General features: G+C 34.8%; 1 protein-coding gene across 2 annotated transcripts in view; it reads left to right on the top strand.

Annotated features, from left to right (window-relative positions):
• Positions 1-14024, top strand: part of LOC117327044 (organic cation transporter protein-like) — a 50102-nt gene that overhangs the window by 14664 nt on the left and 21414 nt on the right. For both annotated transcript variants that reach the window (XM_033883869.1, XM_033883868.1), the window contains exons 2-5: positions 3664-4033; positions 5865-6120; positions 6389-6492; positions 11232-11386. In XM_033883869.1, coding sequence (XP_033739760.1) covers positions 3891-4033; positions 5865-6120; positions 6389-6492; positions 11232-11386 — 658 coding nt within the window. In that variant the 5' untranslated portion in view covers positions 3664-3890. The remainder of the gene's footprint in view (positions 1-3663; positions 4034-5864; positions 6121-6388; positions 6493-11231; positions 11387-14024) is intronic.

The raw sequence follows: 14024 nt of genomic DNA, 5'->3' as shown, positions 1-14024 counted from the left end.
TGGTCATAATATGAAAATTAACATTCTAAAGCATACAAAGCGTTTATGCCTCTCCAAACAAAAATCCTGAATTTTCCTTACATTGGCCGAATACAACATTTACAAATCAAATACAGTTAACATTATGCTGCCCGAAAGTCCCAGACAGAACATCCATTATTTTCCCATGAATTGTTTTACATGTCTCCAGACGAAAGAGCTAACAATTACTTTCTTTCATCTTACTTAATTTGATATACCATTTTATCACATAATCGGGTTATTATCCAGTGAATTCGCCCTCATATGTCACTACTATAATATAACTTTTAACGTTTTTCAGTGGCTGTGCCATTCAGAAATCGCTTGTGACGTCATACTATTTACAATGACGTTACGTCATGAATTGTAAATTTGGCAACACAATTGCTTCTCCATTTGATTTTCACCGAAGAACATGTCAAAATGCTAGTTTTCTGAGTCATGTCATTAAACTCGTCTCCTGAGTAATACAATCTCATATGAAATGAAAACTCATTTAAGAGCCTATATATAAATATTTCCCTGTGCAATTCTTCGGCCCGAAAACCCAATATCTAACAAACATCATCATATATATTCTCAATCAGTTGATACATCTCAAATCTAAATCTCAAATCTGGAAAGCAAGGCGCATAAATAGATATGAACAACCATCCACTTGAGAGAATTAATTGAATTAAATTATATTATAATAATTATTATTTTATATCTGATTGATAGTCACCAAATAAATCAAGAACACCGTGATTTATTCAAGAATTTCATTAATATGTTTCTTTTATCTATTAATTCAGAAAATATTAATGAATAAGGTGATTCGCCACTTTATTTGTGTAGATATTACTACAATCGTACATAAATGTGCTATTTACATGTGGGTAATATATATTGAGAATATTTTAGTACCGCTGTAAGCACAGAAAAAGCATCGCATATATATTTATATATGTTAGGGACATTAAAATTCTGATAAAAAAATTATATCCTATAAATAAAGCTTTCTTTACATTTTATTATCACAGAAAAAAATACATCCATGTCGCATTTCACACCGAATAATGCATCTACGGGTATTTGTATTCATATTGCATTTAAGAATGTTTGGGTAAATTATACACAGATATTTGACGTTTTAATGTGACACTTCATAGTTATATTTTTTACTTAAATTATCTAGTTTGGCGAAAACCATATTGAAAAACACATCTGTAAGAAGAAGAACCCGGACGTGCGACGTTGGAATGATGCGAGTTTAATTATTTCGCGAATAAATTATCTATAAGTGTATTAGCGTTAATGTCAGTATACAATTATTCGGAAGCACGAGCAGCTTACAAATGTTGTTATTGCATTAGGTTTCACTTCACTGTTATATGATAAAACGATATATAATGAGACTCAACCTATCGTACGGTCATGAAGCGAAGATACGGCTATCCATACATATATTATACTCTAGTCTGATCAACCTGTCACCTCCATGTGACACACAATGACGTCACTATGAAGACTAATATGACATCATTGTTTTTCTACGTGACACCCATGTAGATTATTAATTTGAAGAAAAACAAAAAACTTTAACATTCAAAATTTTTATAACGGTTTAATGCATTTTTAACATAATCATATATATGAGGAAAACAATCTGTTCACTTTCAAATGAGATAGATCGGTATTGAACGCATGGAGGTAACATATTTATTAATAATTCAATTCTGTACAAGTTTATGCGTAATCAACAACTAATGTATTTGTTTAACTTTCTTATGATTAATTTGTCTATATTTAATGTTATATGTACATGCATTATATTATCGAAGTTGTTAGGACAAATATTTAATTTTGACCAGTTTATTTATCTCTTCAAAAATGTCTGATTTGATTTAAGCACATTTATTCTAGATATTACAACTTATCTACGTCTTCTCTTAATAAAGATTTACACAGAAGAGTATTGACCCTCTGGGTTGCGAGTTCGAAACCTACGTGGGGCAGTTGTCAGGTACTGACTGTACGCAGGTAGTTTTCTTCGGGTACTCCGGCTTTCCTCCACCTCCAAAACCTGCCACGTTCTTAAATGACCCTGGCTGTTAATAGGACGTTAAACAAAAACAAACAAACAAAGAAAATACAAATACAATGAAAAATGCAATATTTTTACAATAAAAAAATGTTACCATTAACATCTGATGCTGGATTAAATAAACGTTTGCGCATATCTAATAACATTTGAATTAACGCCTATTGTAAGATGCAAGTTTCTAAACAAAACTTTTTCTAAGTTGCATTAAAAAGTTGAATTTTTGAATATCCTTTCTTTTCTAAAAAGACGACATTCTATAAAGTATAGGAAGACATTATCACAAGTACATGCAGCATTATTTAAAAGGTTTTCCCTAAATAGATTATAATTTAAGGGGACTACAATGGTGTCCGAGCAAAATGAAGATATTCATCTTACGATCACCAACCCCAAAATATATAGGTGGGGTGAGACTGCAAATCTGATTTTAAAGAGTATATAGATAAATCTAACGTATGTAGTGAAAGCACTGCATCACTTAAGATGTTCCAACTGTGACGAGTAGAATGAATGAAAGAGGAGATGATAAGGAAGGGTATAAATTGGAGCTAGTATTAGAGAGTCTAAATTGGAGGTGGTAATAGGACGTCTAAATTGTAGCTGGTAAGAGAGAGTCTGAATTATAGCTGGATGAATTGAACAATCCTGTAGTTATTTTGTATGAAAATATCCATTAGTTACTTTGATAGTATTGCTGACTAGTTGTTAAAGAAATCTGAAGTCAATAGTCGGTTGAATGATTTATTAAAATCCAATTGAACGTAAGTTTAATGCTACAATTGAAATGATGAATAGATAATGAATCAGAATACATATAATTAACGTGCTGTTAACATGAACATAAATACATTTATCGACCAGATTTTAAACCTAGAATAAAAAAGAGTATCATAATATGAAATATATTTCTTACATCAAAGTAAATATTTTCTTACATCAAAGTTTATGTTTTGTTATTGGTGTTTTACACAGCGTGTTTATATTTGTGTTTATTTGAATGCACTGCCTGACTACAGTGAACACAAAATAATTATTGAAACATGTGTTTATATGACTGTACATTAAACACCTGTGCAACATATGGTTTCATATGATTTATCTGTATATGTGTACCGTACAGACATGATCAGTTGATGAGCAGTGGATATTTCATGGTGCATATTACTTGGCACTTGTCATCGAGCTCTTCTGTTAGGCTTTGGAACCTCTCTGCGCCATTTGGCGTTGTTAAAAAGCGGCAAATAGGCGAGTAACTAAGTGTTTGATTGATGCAAACAATCCTTTTGAATGATTGGAAAAGCTTAATTTTGTCTAAATTACATACATGTTATTTTTTGTATATACCTAAAATGCATTGTGTGTTTACAATATTCCCTTCAAAGCAGAACGGGGTCACACACATATATATACATACACATGTTTCATAATCATCTTTCTAGCTTTTTTATTAGTTCATATGTTCATTACGGCATTCCTTTTCATTATTTATGTAATACTTATAATGAATAATACAGATTAGTCTCAAATTATGTAATAAACCATTGTTCTTTTTGCAGGCTCTGATGATAAAAGAAATGGAGTGAGCTTCCAGCTATGCAGTTTATTCAACCTGGATATCAACAGGAATAGATTGTCGTTGGATACCATACACGACCTTGACCCCCAGCATAAGTAGACTAATGAACTCCTGTTTTCTCCTGAACACTTGATACAGACAGAAGTCCCATTGACTGTGTTGGGCTAGGGTGACTCAATAAGAAAGTGAAGCAGTGAAGGAGCCAAAATGTCTTTCGATGACATATTTCAGGTGCTGGGCGAATTTGGGACTTACCAGAAAAGAGTATACCTCATGCAGTGTCTTCCTCAAATATTCAGTGCCATACAAACTTGCCTATCTATCTTCATTCTTTTCACGCCAGAACATAGGTAAGAAAACAATCAAGCGTGACAGTGATCATATAAATGTGTGTTTTATATAGCAATGGAATATATTAGAGGCAAATAAGGTAATAAATCAATAATGACAATAACAGTCATATAAAGTATATACAGCATAGTGTTATGGCAACAACAAGTGTATTTAGTTCACCAAAATATTGTTGTATAAACAACCAATGTTTGTAAACATACTTACACAAGTACATATACCATAAAGTACGTGTGCAAACGTCTCATATGCTTCTATTTATCACATAGATCACAGACGACACAAAAATCAGTGTCTCATTGACGAATATATTTAACCTTATCAATGGAATCACATAAATATGTAGCACGCTAATGTAAGGATAATCTGCACGTGCCGTCCATCACCAAATAAATCGTAATAATGATACAGAGATATATTTATCAATATGATGACGTAGTGGTATTTTCCTGGATTCTAAGATGTCTTGAAGAATTCCCTGCTGAACCCCTGTATAACGTACCACATCATACTACAAATTATCACTGTGTATGAGGTGGTCTGGGGATCCCTTGCAGGATAATAACCTATCTACGTTTTGTAACGCTAGTAAATAATGTCTCAAAAACAGGTCACTGGTTAAATGCATACCGGAATACGTAGCTGCATATCATGATAATAAATCTGTGCAAAATGGGATGTCAGAGTCCCTGCATCCGAACACAAGAGGGGGATTAAATCCGCGTAATTTTCATGATTTCCCCCAAGAAGGCCCCGTCACTCTCTCTTTGCCTCATGATTTAGGTTCTCATTTTGATATGAGATTCACTCCCTTGCGCAATTTGTTGCTCCTTATCAAACTGAAGAACACACAAAAACATGTTTTTATTAGGAGCAATACATGTTAAACGGAAGCTTTTTTTTAAAATGCGCTGATTAATTAAATAAATGTATACAAGCATTTACAGAATGGGTCCAGATTTTCTATATATTAACTCATATTTATTTAACCGGAAACGATAAATTCAGTAAGAAACATTTTTTGAGGAAAATAACTTCATGCTCTGGCTACTTTGTTAGCCTTGTCGCTCCGACTTGTTGTCTGATCAAACAGAAGGCGACAAGTAATATAAAACTATTGATTTATCCGGATCACATTCTAAATGAAACGTTTATCATGTATATGATCAAGATATGATATCATTTTGATGATGATTGCTTCATTTAATACTACTGCTTTGTTTATAGAAAATCTGTTATTGATACATAATACCTTTTTTGTATGTATGTTCGTTAGTTCATTATCCGTGTTTTGAGATAATTCTACCAGTATTATACTGCAGGCTAAAAGTTTATAAAAACTGGACTGTTATTCCTGTTCAATTATCATTATGCAATGTCTTTATATCTTATATTAATTCCTGACGCTATTCTGCTTTCATATCTCCTACACATCAAAAATCTACGTTATTAAAAAAAAAAAAAAAAAAATAAATAAGCGTATAAAACTTTCTTTTTGCCTTGAATATTACACGAGAAAACGCAATATTGTTTGTTAAAAATCGGTTCAATAATAATGAGATAGCAGAAGACAAACCAACAATATCCCCTTATATTACGATAATGACAGTGAAAACCAAAACAATGATAACATTTAAAAAAAAAAATGCATTTATTCACCTTGAAAATCGTGTACGGTGGAAATCGTAAATACTATAACTTAATTTCCACGTGGATATCATAGATACTAAAACTTTAAGTTTTTTAATCAAATTTATATTTTTCATTATATAAGGTTTACACACGTTTGAATCAATCAAAAATAAAGTTTACAAAATTGTTTTATTGCAGATGTAGCATTCCATTTTACGAAAACGACACGTTTCATGTTCAAAGCATTGAACATCATGGCCTGCTCAACTTGACTATTCCATACGAAGAAGTTTTTGACCAATATGGACATCCGATGACAAAGCATTCTCGATGTGACATCAATAGGGTCATCCCACTAAACTCAAGTAAAGAGGGCAATGCTTCTGTTGTGACTTACAAGTGTCATTCCTTTGTTTTTGACACGACTATATTCCAAAGTACTTTCACTACTGAGGTGAGTTGTCCTACAACGGACATAGGAGATAGATGTGTGTCATTTTTTATCCAGAGATTTGGTTGTTTACTTTCTGATGCAATATATTTCATATTATAAATGCACCAGGTCACTATTTAGAATACGGAAATAATTTTAAAGTAAATTTTATTTGATATTACATACGAGTTTAAATTGTTCATTACCATTGTACCTACGACTGTCGAATAAATCATTACTGTTTTAAAATGTGAGACTGTGTTCCATAACAGGAAAACTTTCGCTTCAGGACAATCTTGTGTGTCAACGAAAGAAATACATTGTGCACGCCACAATGTCCTTTATGGCTGGCTTCACGGTCGGGTCGCTCTTACTCGGGATAATGGCGGACGTGTAAGTAAACTGCATTCAACACCACACATCCTCTTTCACCCTCTCCCACACCCTCACTCACCCTTCCTCCCTCAAATTCACCTCGCACACATTCACACACCCTGACACCATCCCTCCTCCACTCCTACCCTTCCTCATACACCCTCACAAACACACCCTCACATCCCCCTCACACACATCACCCCCCTCCCCCCCCCCCCCCCCCCCCCCCATGTGCAAACACACAAACACACATATACATAACATAACATGTACATTTGTATTCTGCTGTGGCATTTTCATTAAATAGTTATTTCAAAATTCATTGATGCATGCAGTATAATGGGGAAATTTGAACATATCTCGCTTACAAATCCACGATGTTATCAACTTTATGTCTCCTTGTGTCTGCTTTCAACGTCCCTGTTGCAAATTCTGCGTCCATTTACCAGCAGTTTATCCTGCAGGGATAATTGTTTGTGTTCAGATATTATTAACATGTGTAAAATGTCCCTTGAAACAATATATGATTCCTGATAATCTCAACACATATATACCTAAATGCCACAATGGTGTGACAGTAGGTATCTAAATATCCCACATTTTGCTGCAATGCTGAATGCGGACAAGAAGGTCCAGAGGGCCTGTATGGCCTCCCTGGATGATTTAATAGTAGCAATTCATTTTCATTTGAAATTTTTTGTTCATGTGTGGATATCCCTCTCACTGACAGGCATACTACAGGCAGACAATTATTTCTTATACTCAACTGTTTGGTGTCTGACTCCTAATATAAATTAACATTAATTCAATGGAATTATATCAACCTTAAGATTCATCCTGCTCCCCCACTGAGCCTTGTCCCTTTGTCCCTTTTCAGTTCCATGCTTCACTTGGATGCACTTTAAACAACACACATTGGACCTAAAACAGCTGTCGCACATTTCAGCTGATCTAAACTACTGCCAATATGGTAATTAGAAATGTATAAAATGCCATATCATCGTCATAGTGCCTAAAAGCACGAAACAGCTGTATGATATAGATAGATTAATTCATTGTTTATACCTGGAGGTCCTCGATCTCCTAAATTAGATAGTTGTCTGATTTAGATGAAGGAGGAGAAATGTCACTACTGTTTATTAGGTGGTAGAAGGGCTCTGGCTAATAATGGACTATATGCCCTTCTCACTAATGTAATGCAGGTCAAGTCTCGTTTCACTTTTTTCTTTTTTTATTCAAAGAAGTGATAACGGGAATATTGGTCAGTGCTTTCTGCTTCCAAATATGTTCTTTGGACAGTGTTTAAGTGAAAATTGAGGACAAGAATGTCAAGCTTATAACACGCCGTGAAAGTTGTGATAAAATTAATTTAATCTATGACTTCTAATAAGATTCTACAATCATTCGAACAAAGAACTAAAACTTTAACAATGTCTAAGAATGAAATGGAGGCCTTAAAAGAACTGTCAACAAAATTTCGCAAAAGCTGGGAATGAATGTCATAGATTTGGGGGAAAAAAAGAAAATAGATACATGATAAAAAAAGATATTAAAAAAATAGAATAAATGAATGAAAACTTAGAAAGATTTATAAATAAATAAATAAATAAATAAATAAATAAATGTTTAATTGACCCAATGACAAAAGAAACATCAGCAAAGAAAAATCAGCCATATGTGATAATCGTTGGAAAATATGCATAACATGTTGCTAACTTATTAATGAAAAGGGTATGTATTTCTGATAAAGAAAAATAGTTTTCTCTTGTTGAAACTTGTTAATGTAACTTCAGAAGAGAACGGCGATTTTTCTTTCTGAACAACTTAAAGGTTTTTAAATGTCCCTTTCAAATCGTGGCGACTTACGGGTTGACAAAAGAACATAACGATCACCTCAGATAAACCTGTTTCTTTTCCTTGTCGTATATAGATTAGATTATAAGGGAGATATCGTAAGAGTTATAAAACGTTAACCAGGAAGTAAAAAAATTTCAATAGTGACATTGGTGACATGCAAAGTAAAACATATACGGTGGTAGAATATGTGTCTGTATAATTAGGAACTCAACATTTCAGTTTTACTTTGAAAGGCAAAAACCACAGGCGTCTGCATTAGCCCCTACCCGTATTAAATCAACAAGGTGTAACACTCGATAGACTGGAAGTGTGTGGGGTGGGGGTGAGGGTTGACGAGCTTCAATTCACTTTAAATTTATGTTCAACTCGATTAAAATATCAAATGCACATCAACTTCAATAGTGTACCTTGGTTTAGAATCCTTAAATACCAATGCATGTTATTCTTTTGTCGCATGACAATGATCTGATTGGTCGACAGCTTTGTAAACAATACTAACTGTAATTGCCATTCCACAGGTGATACATCGTAGACTTTCAAGTGTTACACCTTGTTGATATAGTAGGAGTAGTGGCTATTTTTCTATTAATACTAAACAGATGCGGACAACTGTGAACAAACATTTAGAAAATTTAAGAAAACAATATGTATTTTCCCAAATTTAAGCAGTAGCATCCGACGGACATGGATGGCATTTCATGTCAATTAAATAATGTCCCGACACTTTATCACTAGCCCTCCACCTCTGGGTTGCGAGTTCGAAACTAACGTCGGTCAGTTGCCAGGTACTGAATATAGGCCAGTTGTTTTTCTCCGAGTATTCCTGCTTTCCTCCACCTCCAAAATTTAGCACATCCTTAAATCACCCTGGCTGTTTATAAGACGTTAAAAAATAAACCAAACCAAACTATATTTTAAATTTTCGATGAATCTTGAAATGTTGAAAGATATAATTAAGTAAAGGTAATAAGTCATCGCAGGAAACAACAAAATGTGTTCATCAATAAATATTAAACTGTTGGTTTCACTCTCATGATATTTGTAAACATAAACGGTCACTGTTTACTGTTCAACAAATGCCATCAACAAATGTTTGTATATGTGGTATTTGTTTCATGTATAACACACGAACACGGCTCCAGCAGTGCTCATGCTGTTCATTGAGTGCTCAGATATGTATCTTGTTTGCGATCCGGGCTTTTGATGGCTGTATTACCACAGACGACCATAAAGCTATTACCCAGTACATACAAATGTCTATTGAAGTATATAAAGCTAGTCCCCCCCCCCCTAATTACCCCCTGAAACATATTACTTTGTATTTGGTGTTTATGTTTTAGTAACAGAGACTTGCTGAATTAATCAGTAGGCTATGACTCTCAAACATTTCAACAGTAGTCTCCTATCTAAAGCTTGGATCTCTACCTCGTGGAGTTGTGCTTATACTGTTCCATGCTTTCTATGAGATAGTGCCTTATCGGTTATATAAGAGAAACCAGAATACATACATACAAACAAACAAACAAGCAAACAACCATACATACATACATACATACATACATACATACATACATACATACATACATACAAAGAAACAAGCAAACAAAGAAACAAAGAAACAAATATACATACAAACATACATACATACAAGCAAACAACCATACAAACAAACAAACAAGCAAACAACCATACATACATACATACATACATACATACAGACAGACACACATACATACATACATACATACATACATTTTATCCCATTAGTGTCATTAAAAACCTATTTAGATAGATGCAGGACATTTAAAACATTTAGTAGTTTAAACCTTTCTTAATAAAATGTATTCATAACAAAATTACCCTAATGACTCATTATGTTACAGGATGGTATTCACATATACAAAATTAAAATATTAAAAAAGGTAAACTATATTATATCAATCGCGATTGCGCGTGTTAGTGTTATGCTAAACACCGACTGAATAATGACACTTACAAGCTGTTTCCCTGAAGAATCAGCCATGTTTTAGTGTTCATCATATATTATTGATGTTGCATTTCATTATCATAGATCTTGTAAGTAATACCGATATTGATGACCAATATGGGTTCCTGATCACCACGGTTTGTTGAATGTCTCTGTATATCATGTGGATGTAGTACTAATTGCTGTCTGGCCATTGCAATTTTAAAATGAGCGAGGTCCAACGCTCCTTTGTTATGAGAGCATATAAAACTATTGTATACCGTAGACTCATTAATGAAATGTATACACTATATCTCATGAGGAATACAAATTGCCCATAGTCATATATAAGCATCATAACATCAAGGTGTATGCCTGATTCGACTTTGGTAGTCATCAACCAGTTTAAAAACCAGTCAAAGATTGCAATCAAAAGTCATGTAATGCGTACATTATTCACAGGTAACTATGGTGGGGTAAATCTGTGTGAGATTGTTAAGTTATTTCTATTGCGTTTCAATAGGTAGTCGATAACGAGTTCATGTAGTTCTGATCAATTTAAATAGGGATTCCTCTCCAAAGTCAGTCTTTAGAATTACAACATAAAACAACCGGGAACACACAGAAAAGGCGGACAGAGGCACAGAAAACACATTTCTTAAATCTGAGACTAATCCCAACACAACATCTCCACCGACAAGACGACAACATAATTATTTATTAAAAAAAAATATATCCCTTCGGGTCAGTTATAGTCAACTGAAAATATAACAAAAACAAAAACAATAAACTTCCTGAATTCCACTAGACCATATTTTGATCACGGAAATCGATCTATCGTGCTACATACTTTGTTTATGTCGATAGATTGATAGGAAAACATGCATATGGTTATCTTAATAATGATGAGCTATTCTATTTTCACCTTTTGTAGGCTCGGACGTAAAAAGGCGATGATTCTTAGCATAGTGCTGTACATCATCCCAAATATCAGTGGCAGCTTTGTTGCAAGCTTCGAACAGTTCGTGGTTTGTCGGTTCCTGTCGGGAGTTTCCGTAGGTGGACTTCTCGGCACTGGCTTTGTGATGGGTAAGGAAAAAATGTTACGATTGCTAAATTTATCTTGTTGTTCTCGGGAGAAAGTAATAAGTAAGAATATTGAATATCTTTGTATATTTTGCTTATACGAATCAAAATAGATATGGAATGGTTTATTCTCTTACCCTGGACAGGGATATCCGCAGTTTTACCAGGGTGAGATTTTATTAGCTCACCCTAGGGAAAAGACAAGCTACACATGCTCTTTGCACGTTCTGAATAATTGCATTTCGTCACGTCAACAATACCATGACGTCATGGCAACAGTACGATGACGTCACGTCGACAATTCAATCACGTCACATCAATATTTCCTTGCATTGATGTAACATTAATATTAGACACATACGCTAAGAGGGTAAACAGGGTAAGAGAAAAATAATCATTCACCCCCATGGACGTGAGACAGGGGCATCTCAACCCTCGGGGTAAGATGATTAAGCTGCCAAACACTCGGCAAGCCTCGTGTTTGGCAACTTAAGAATCTTCCCCTCGGGTTGAGATTCCCCCGTCTCACCCCCAAGAGGATGAAAGATTCTATTAGTCTTTGTTTGTAAAATGAATGATTCTCTTCAATACCAGGGGTATTACATCAACAAATTATTGAATCATACACTAGTTATTATACAATGTAAGATTACCAAAGGTATTGGGTATATTTTATTGACTTTGATGGACTTCTTGCTGTAAGTTAAATACTTCCAATCTCACAGCATAGGTCTTGCGATAATACATATACAACAATTCAAGGACATATACAATTGGTGGCACATTAACTCTTACATCCCTACTAACCATATTGGACTTCACATGATGAATGAATGGCAGAGTCTACTAAAGGTTCTTAGGGTTGAAAGGGTTAATAGTGCTATTAACATTTGTTAGTTTATTTTAATGCTGCTTGTTTACATTTAGATGGTGGGACAGCCACGATATGTATTTACTAGGTAGATTTTTGGTCATTAAGACACCAAAAACACCCAAAATCACTCAAATCGTAACCTCTTTCCATGTATATGAATAATTATTTGCACGCAACAGCAATTCAGTGTTTCGAAAGGCAACACAATGTCTATAACTGATCACAAATATGATTCTTCTGTTAAGTCGCTAAGTCAGGCCAATGATAGGAGTACTTTACCATCATATGGCTAAGCATTTGCTAAGGTTTTACCCTTGAATAATAGATTAAGTATATTTCTCAAGCATATGGAAAGCTTTGCGATAGTGACATGCCCCTGTTGTCCGACCCCCCCAGCCATCTTTTTTCTTCATATCAATATGGCCCATCGGATCGCATTTCTGACACATTGGGACTGTTTAGTACTTGCCATCTATCCCCAGGTCTATAATATTCAATACACAGAAAAGTCCACGCCATGTTTTTGCGAATAAATTACAAAATTGACGCAGTTGTACATTTATGCAAATGGCGGCTCGACGAAATTTTATGCATTCATTTTGAACAAAGAGAGATTGAAAGACGTTAATATAAGTATTTAACTGTCTTAATTTGGTCTATGGACGATTTAGATGAGAGCACAGTATGACTTCTTTGCCAGCGAAGTTCTGTCTTTTAGATAGGGCCGCAATGACCGAGTGGTTAAGGTGTCCCGACACTTTTTCACTAGCCCTCCACCTCTGATTCGCGAGTTAGAAACCCATATGGGACAGTTGCCTGGTACTGCCTGTAGGCCTGTGGATTTTTCCAGGTACTCCGGCTTTCCTTTACCTCAAACACCTGGCACGTCCTTATATGACCTTGGTTGCCAATAGAACGTTAAACAAAATAAAGTCTTTTAGATCGACCATAGGTATCCTAATCAGAAAATCAATGTTTAAAAATACGTATATTATACAACTGAGATGTTTAGAAATACTTGAAGTACTGGTACCTTCTGGGTAGACTATTTAAAGTCTTTTGTGATTCTGCGTGGTAAATTGAATACGTATCCGATCATAACATATCTATGTCGATTGTGAGATTTAAATATCCAAACACCCTGCATGATTATCTAGTGAACTTGTTTTAGTGGGTTTTTTCGCATAACTATACTGTTCATATAACAGGGGCTTGACACTTGCATATGAGTTGACCCAGAATGAAAAACAACAACAACAAATGGTTTGGTAAAGTTATGTAGGGATCGGGCCGTATGGTTTTTTTTAACCTTTGTTGCTGTTTTTTTAAGTATTCTGTGACATATAACTTATCAATACCATTTGGCTCTTATGATAGGGGTCGTGATGGCTCAATCGGTTCCAGCGCCGGGCATGCAACCTCGGATGTAGATCCGAGGTGCGTGGTTTGACCCTCACACCCGTGTCGGTTCGTATTCTCGGAAGCTGAGAAACGGGCCCGTCTGTGCTGTCCTGCTTCTTTTCCTGCTCAAGACATTTTAGAGCAAACTGCTCTGGATGGCATGCAACGGGCCTCCCGTATATTGTTCAGTGAGGTAGTCACCAACTACTATCAGGAGACATCGCCTCAAAATGATCCTGGTTGTTCATTGAGCGATAAACTCAACAAACAAACAAACAATGTACTGTCTGTATCTTCCGATAGATGTATATACATGTGCTACTTATCTGACACAGTTTACCTCCTCCACGGCGAATACCCATTTGC

The sequence above is a fragment of the Pecten maximus genome, chromosome 5 (genome assembly GCF_902652985.1).
Source record: "Pecten maximus chromosome 5, xPecMax1.1, whole genome shotgun sequence".
Taxonomy (NCBI): Eukaryota; Metazoa; Mollusca; class Bivalvia; order Pectinida; family Pectinidae; genus Pecten; species Pecten maximus.
The sequence above is the reverse complement of the archived record's forward strand: the minus strand, read 5'-3'. Positions and strand labels throughout refer to the sequence as shown.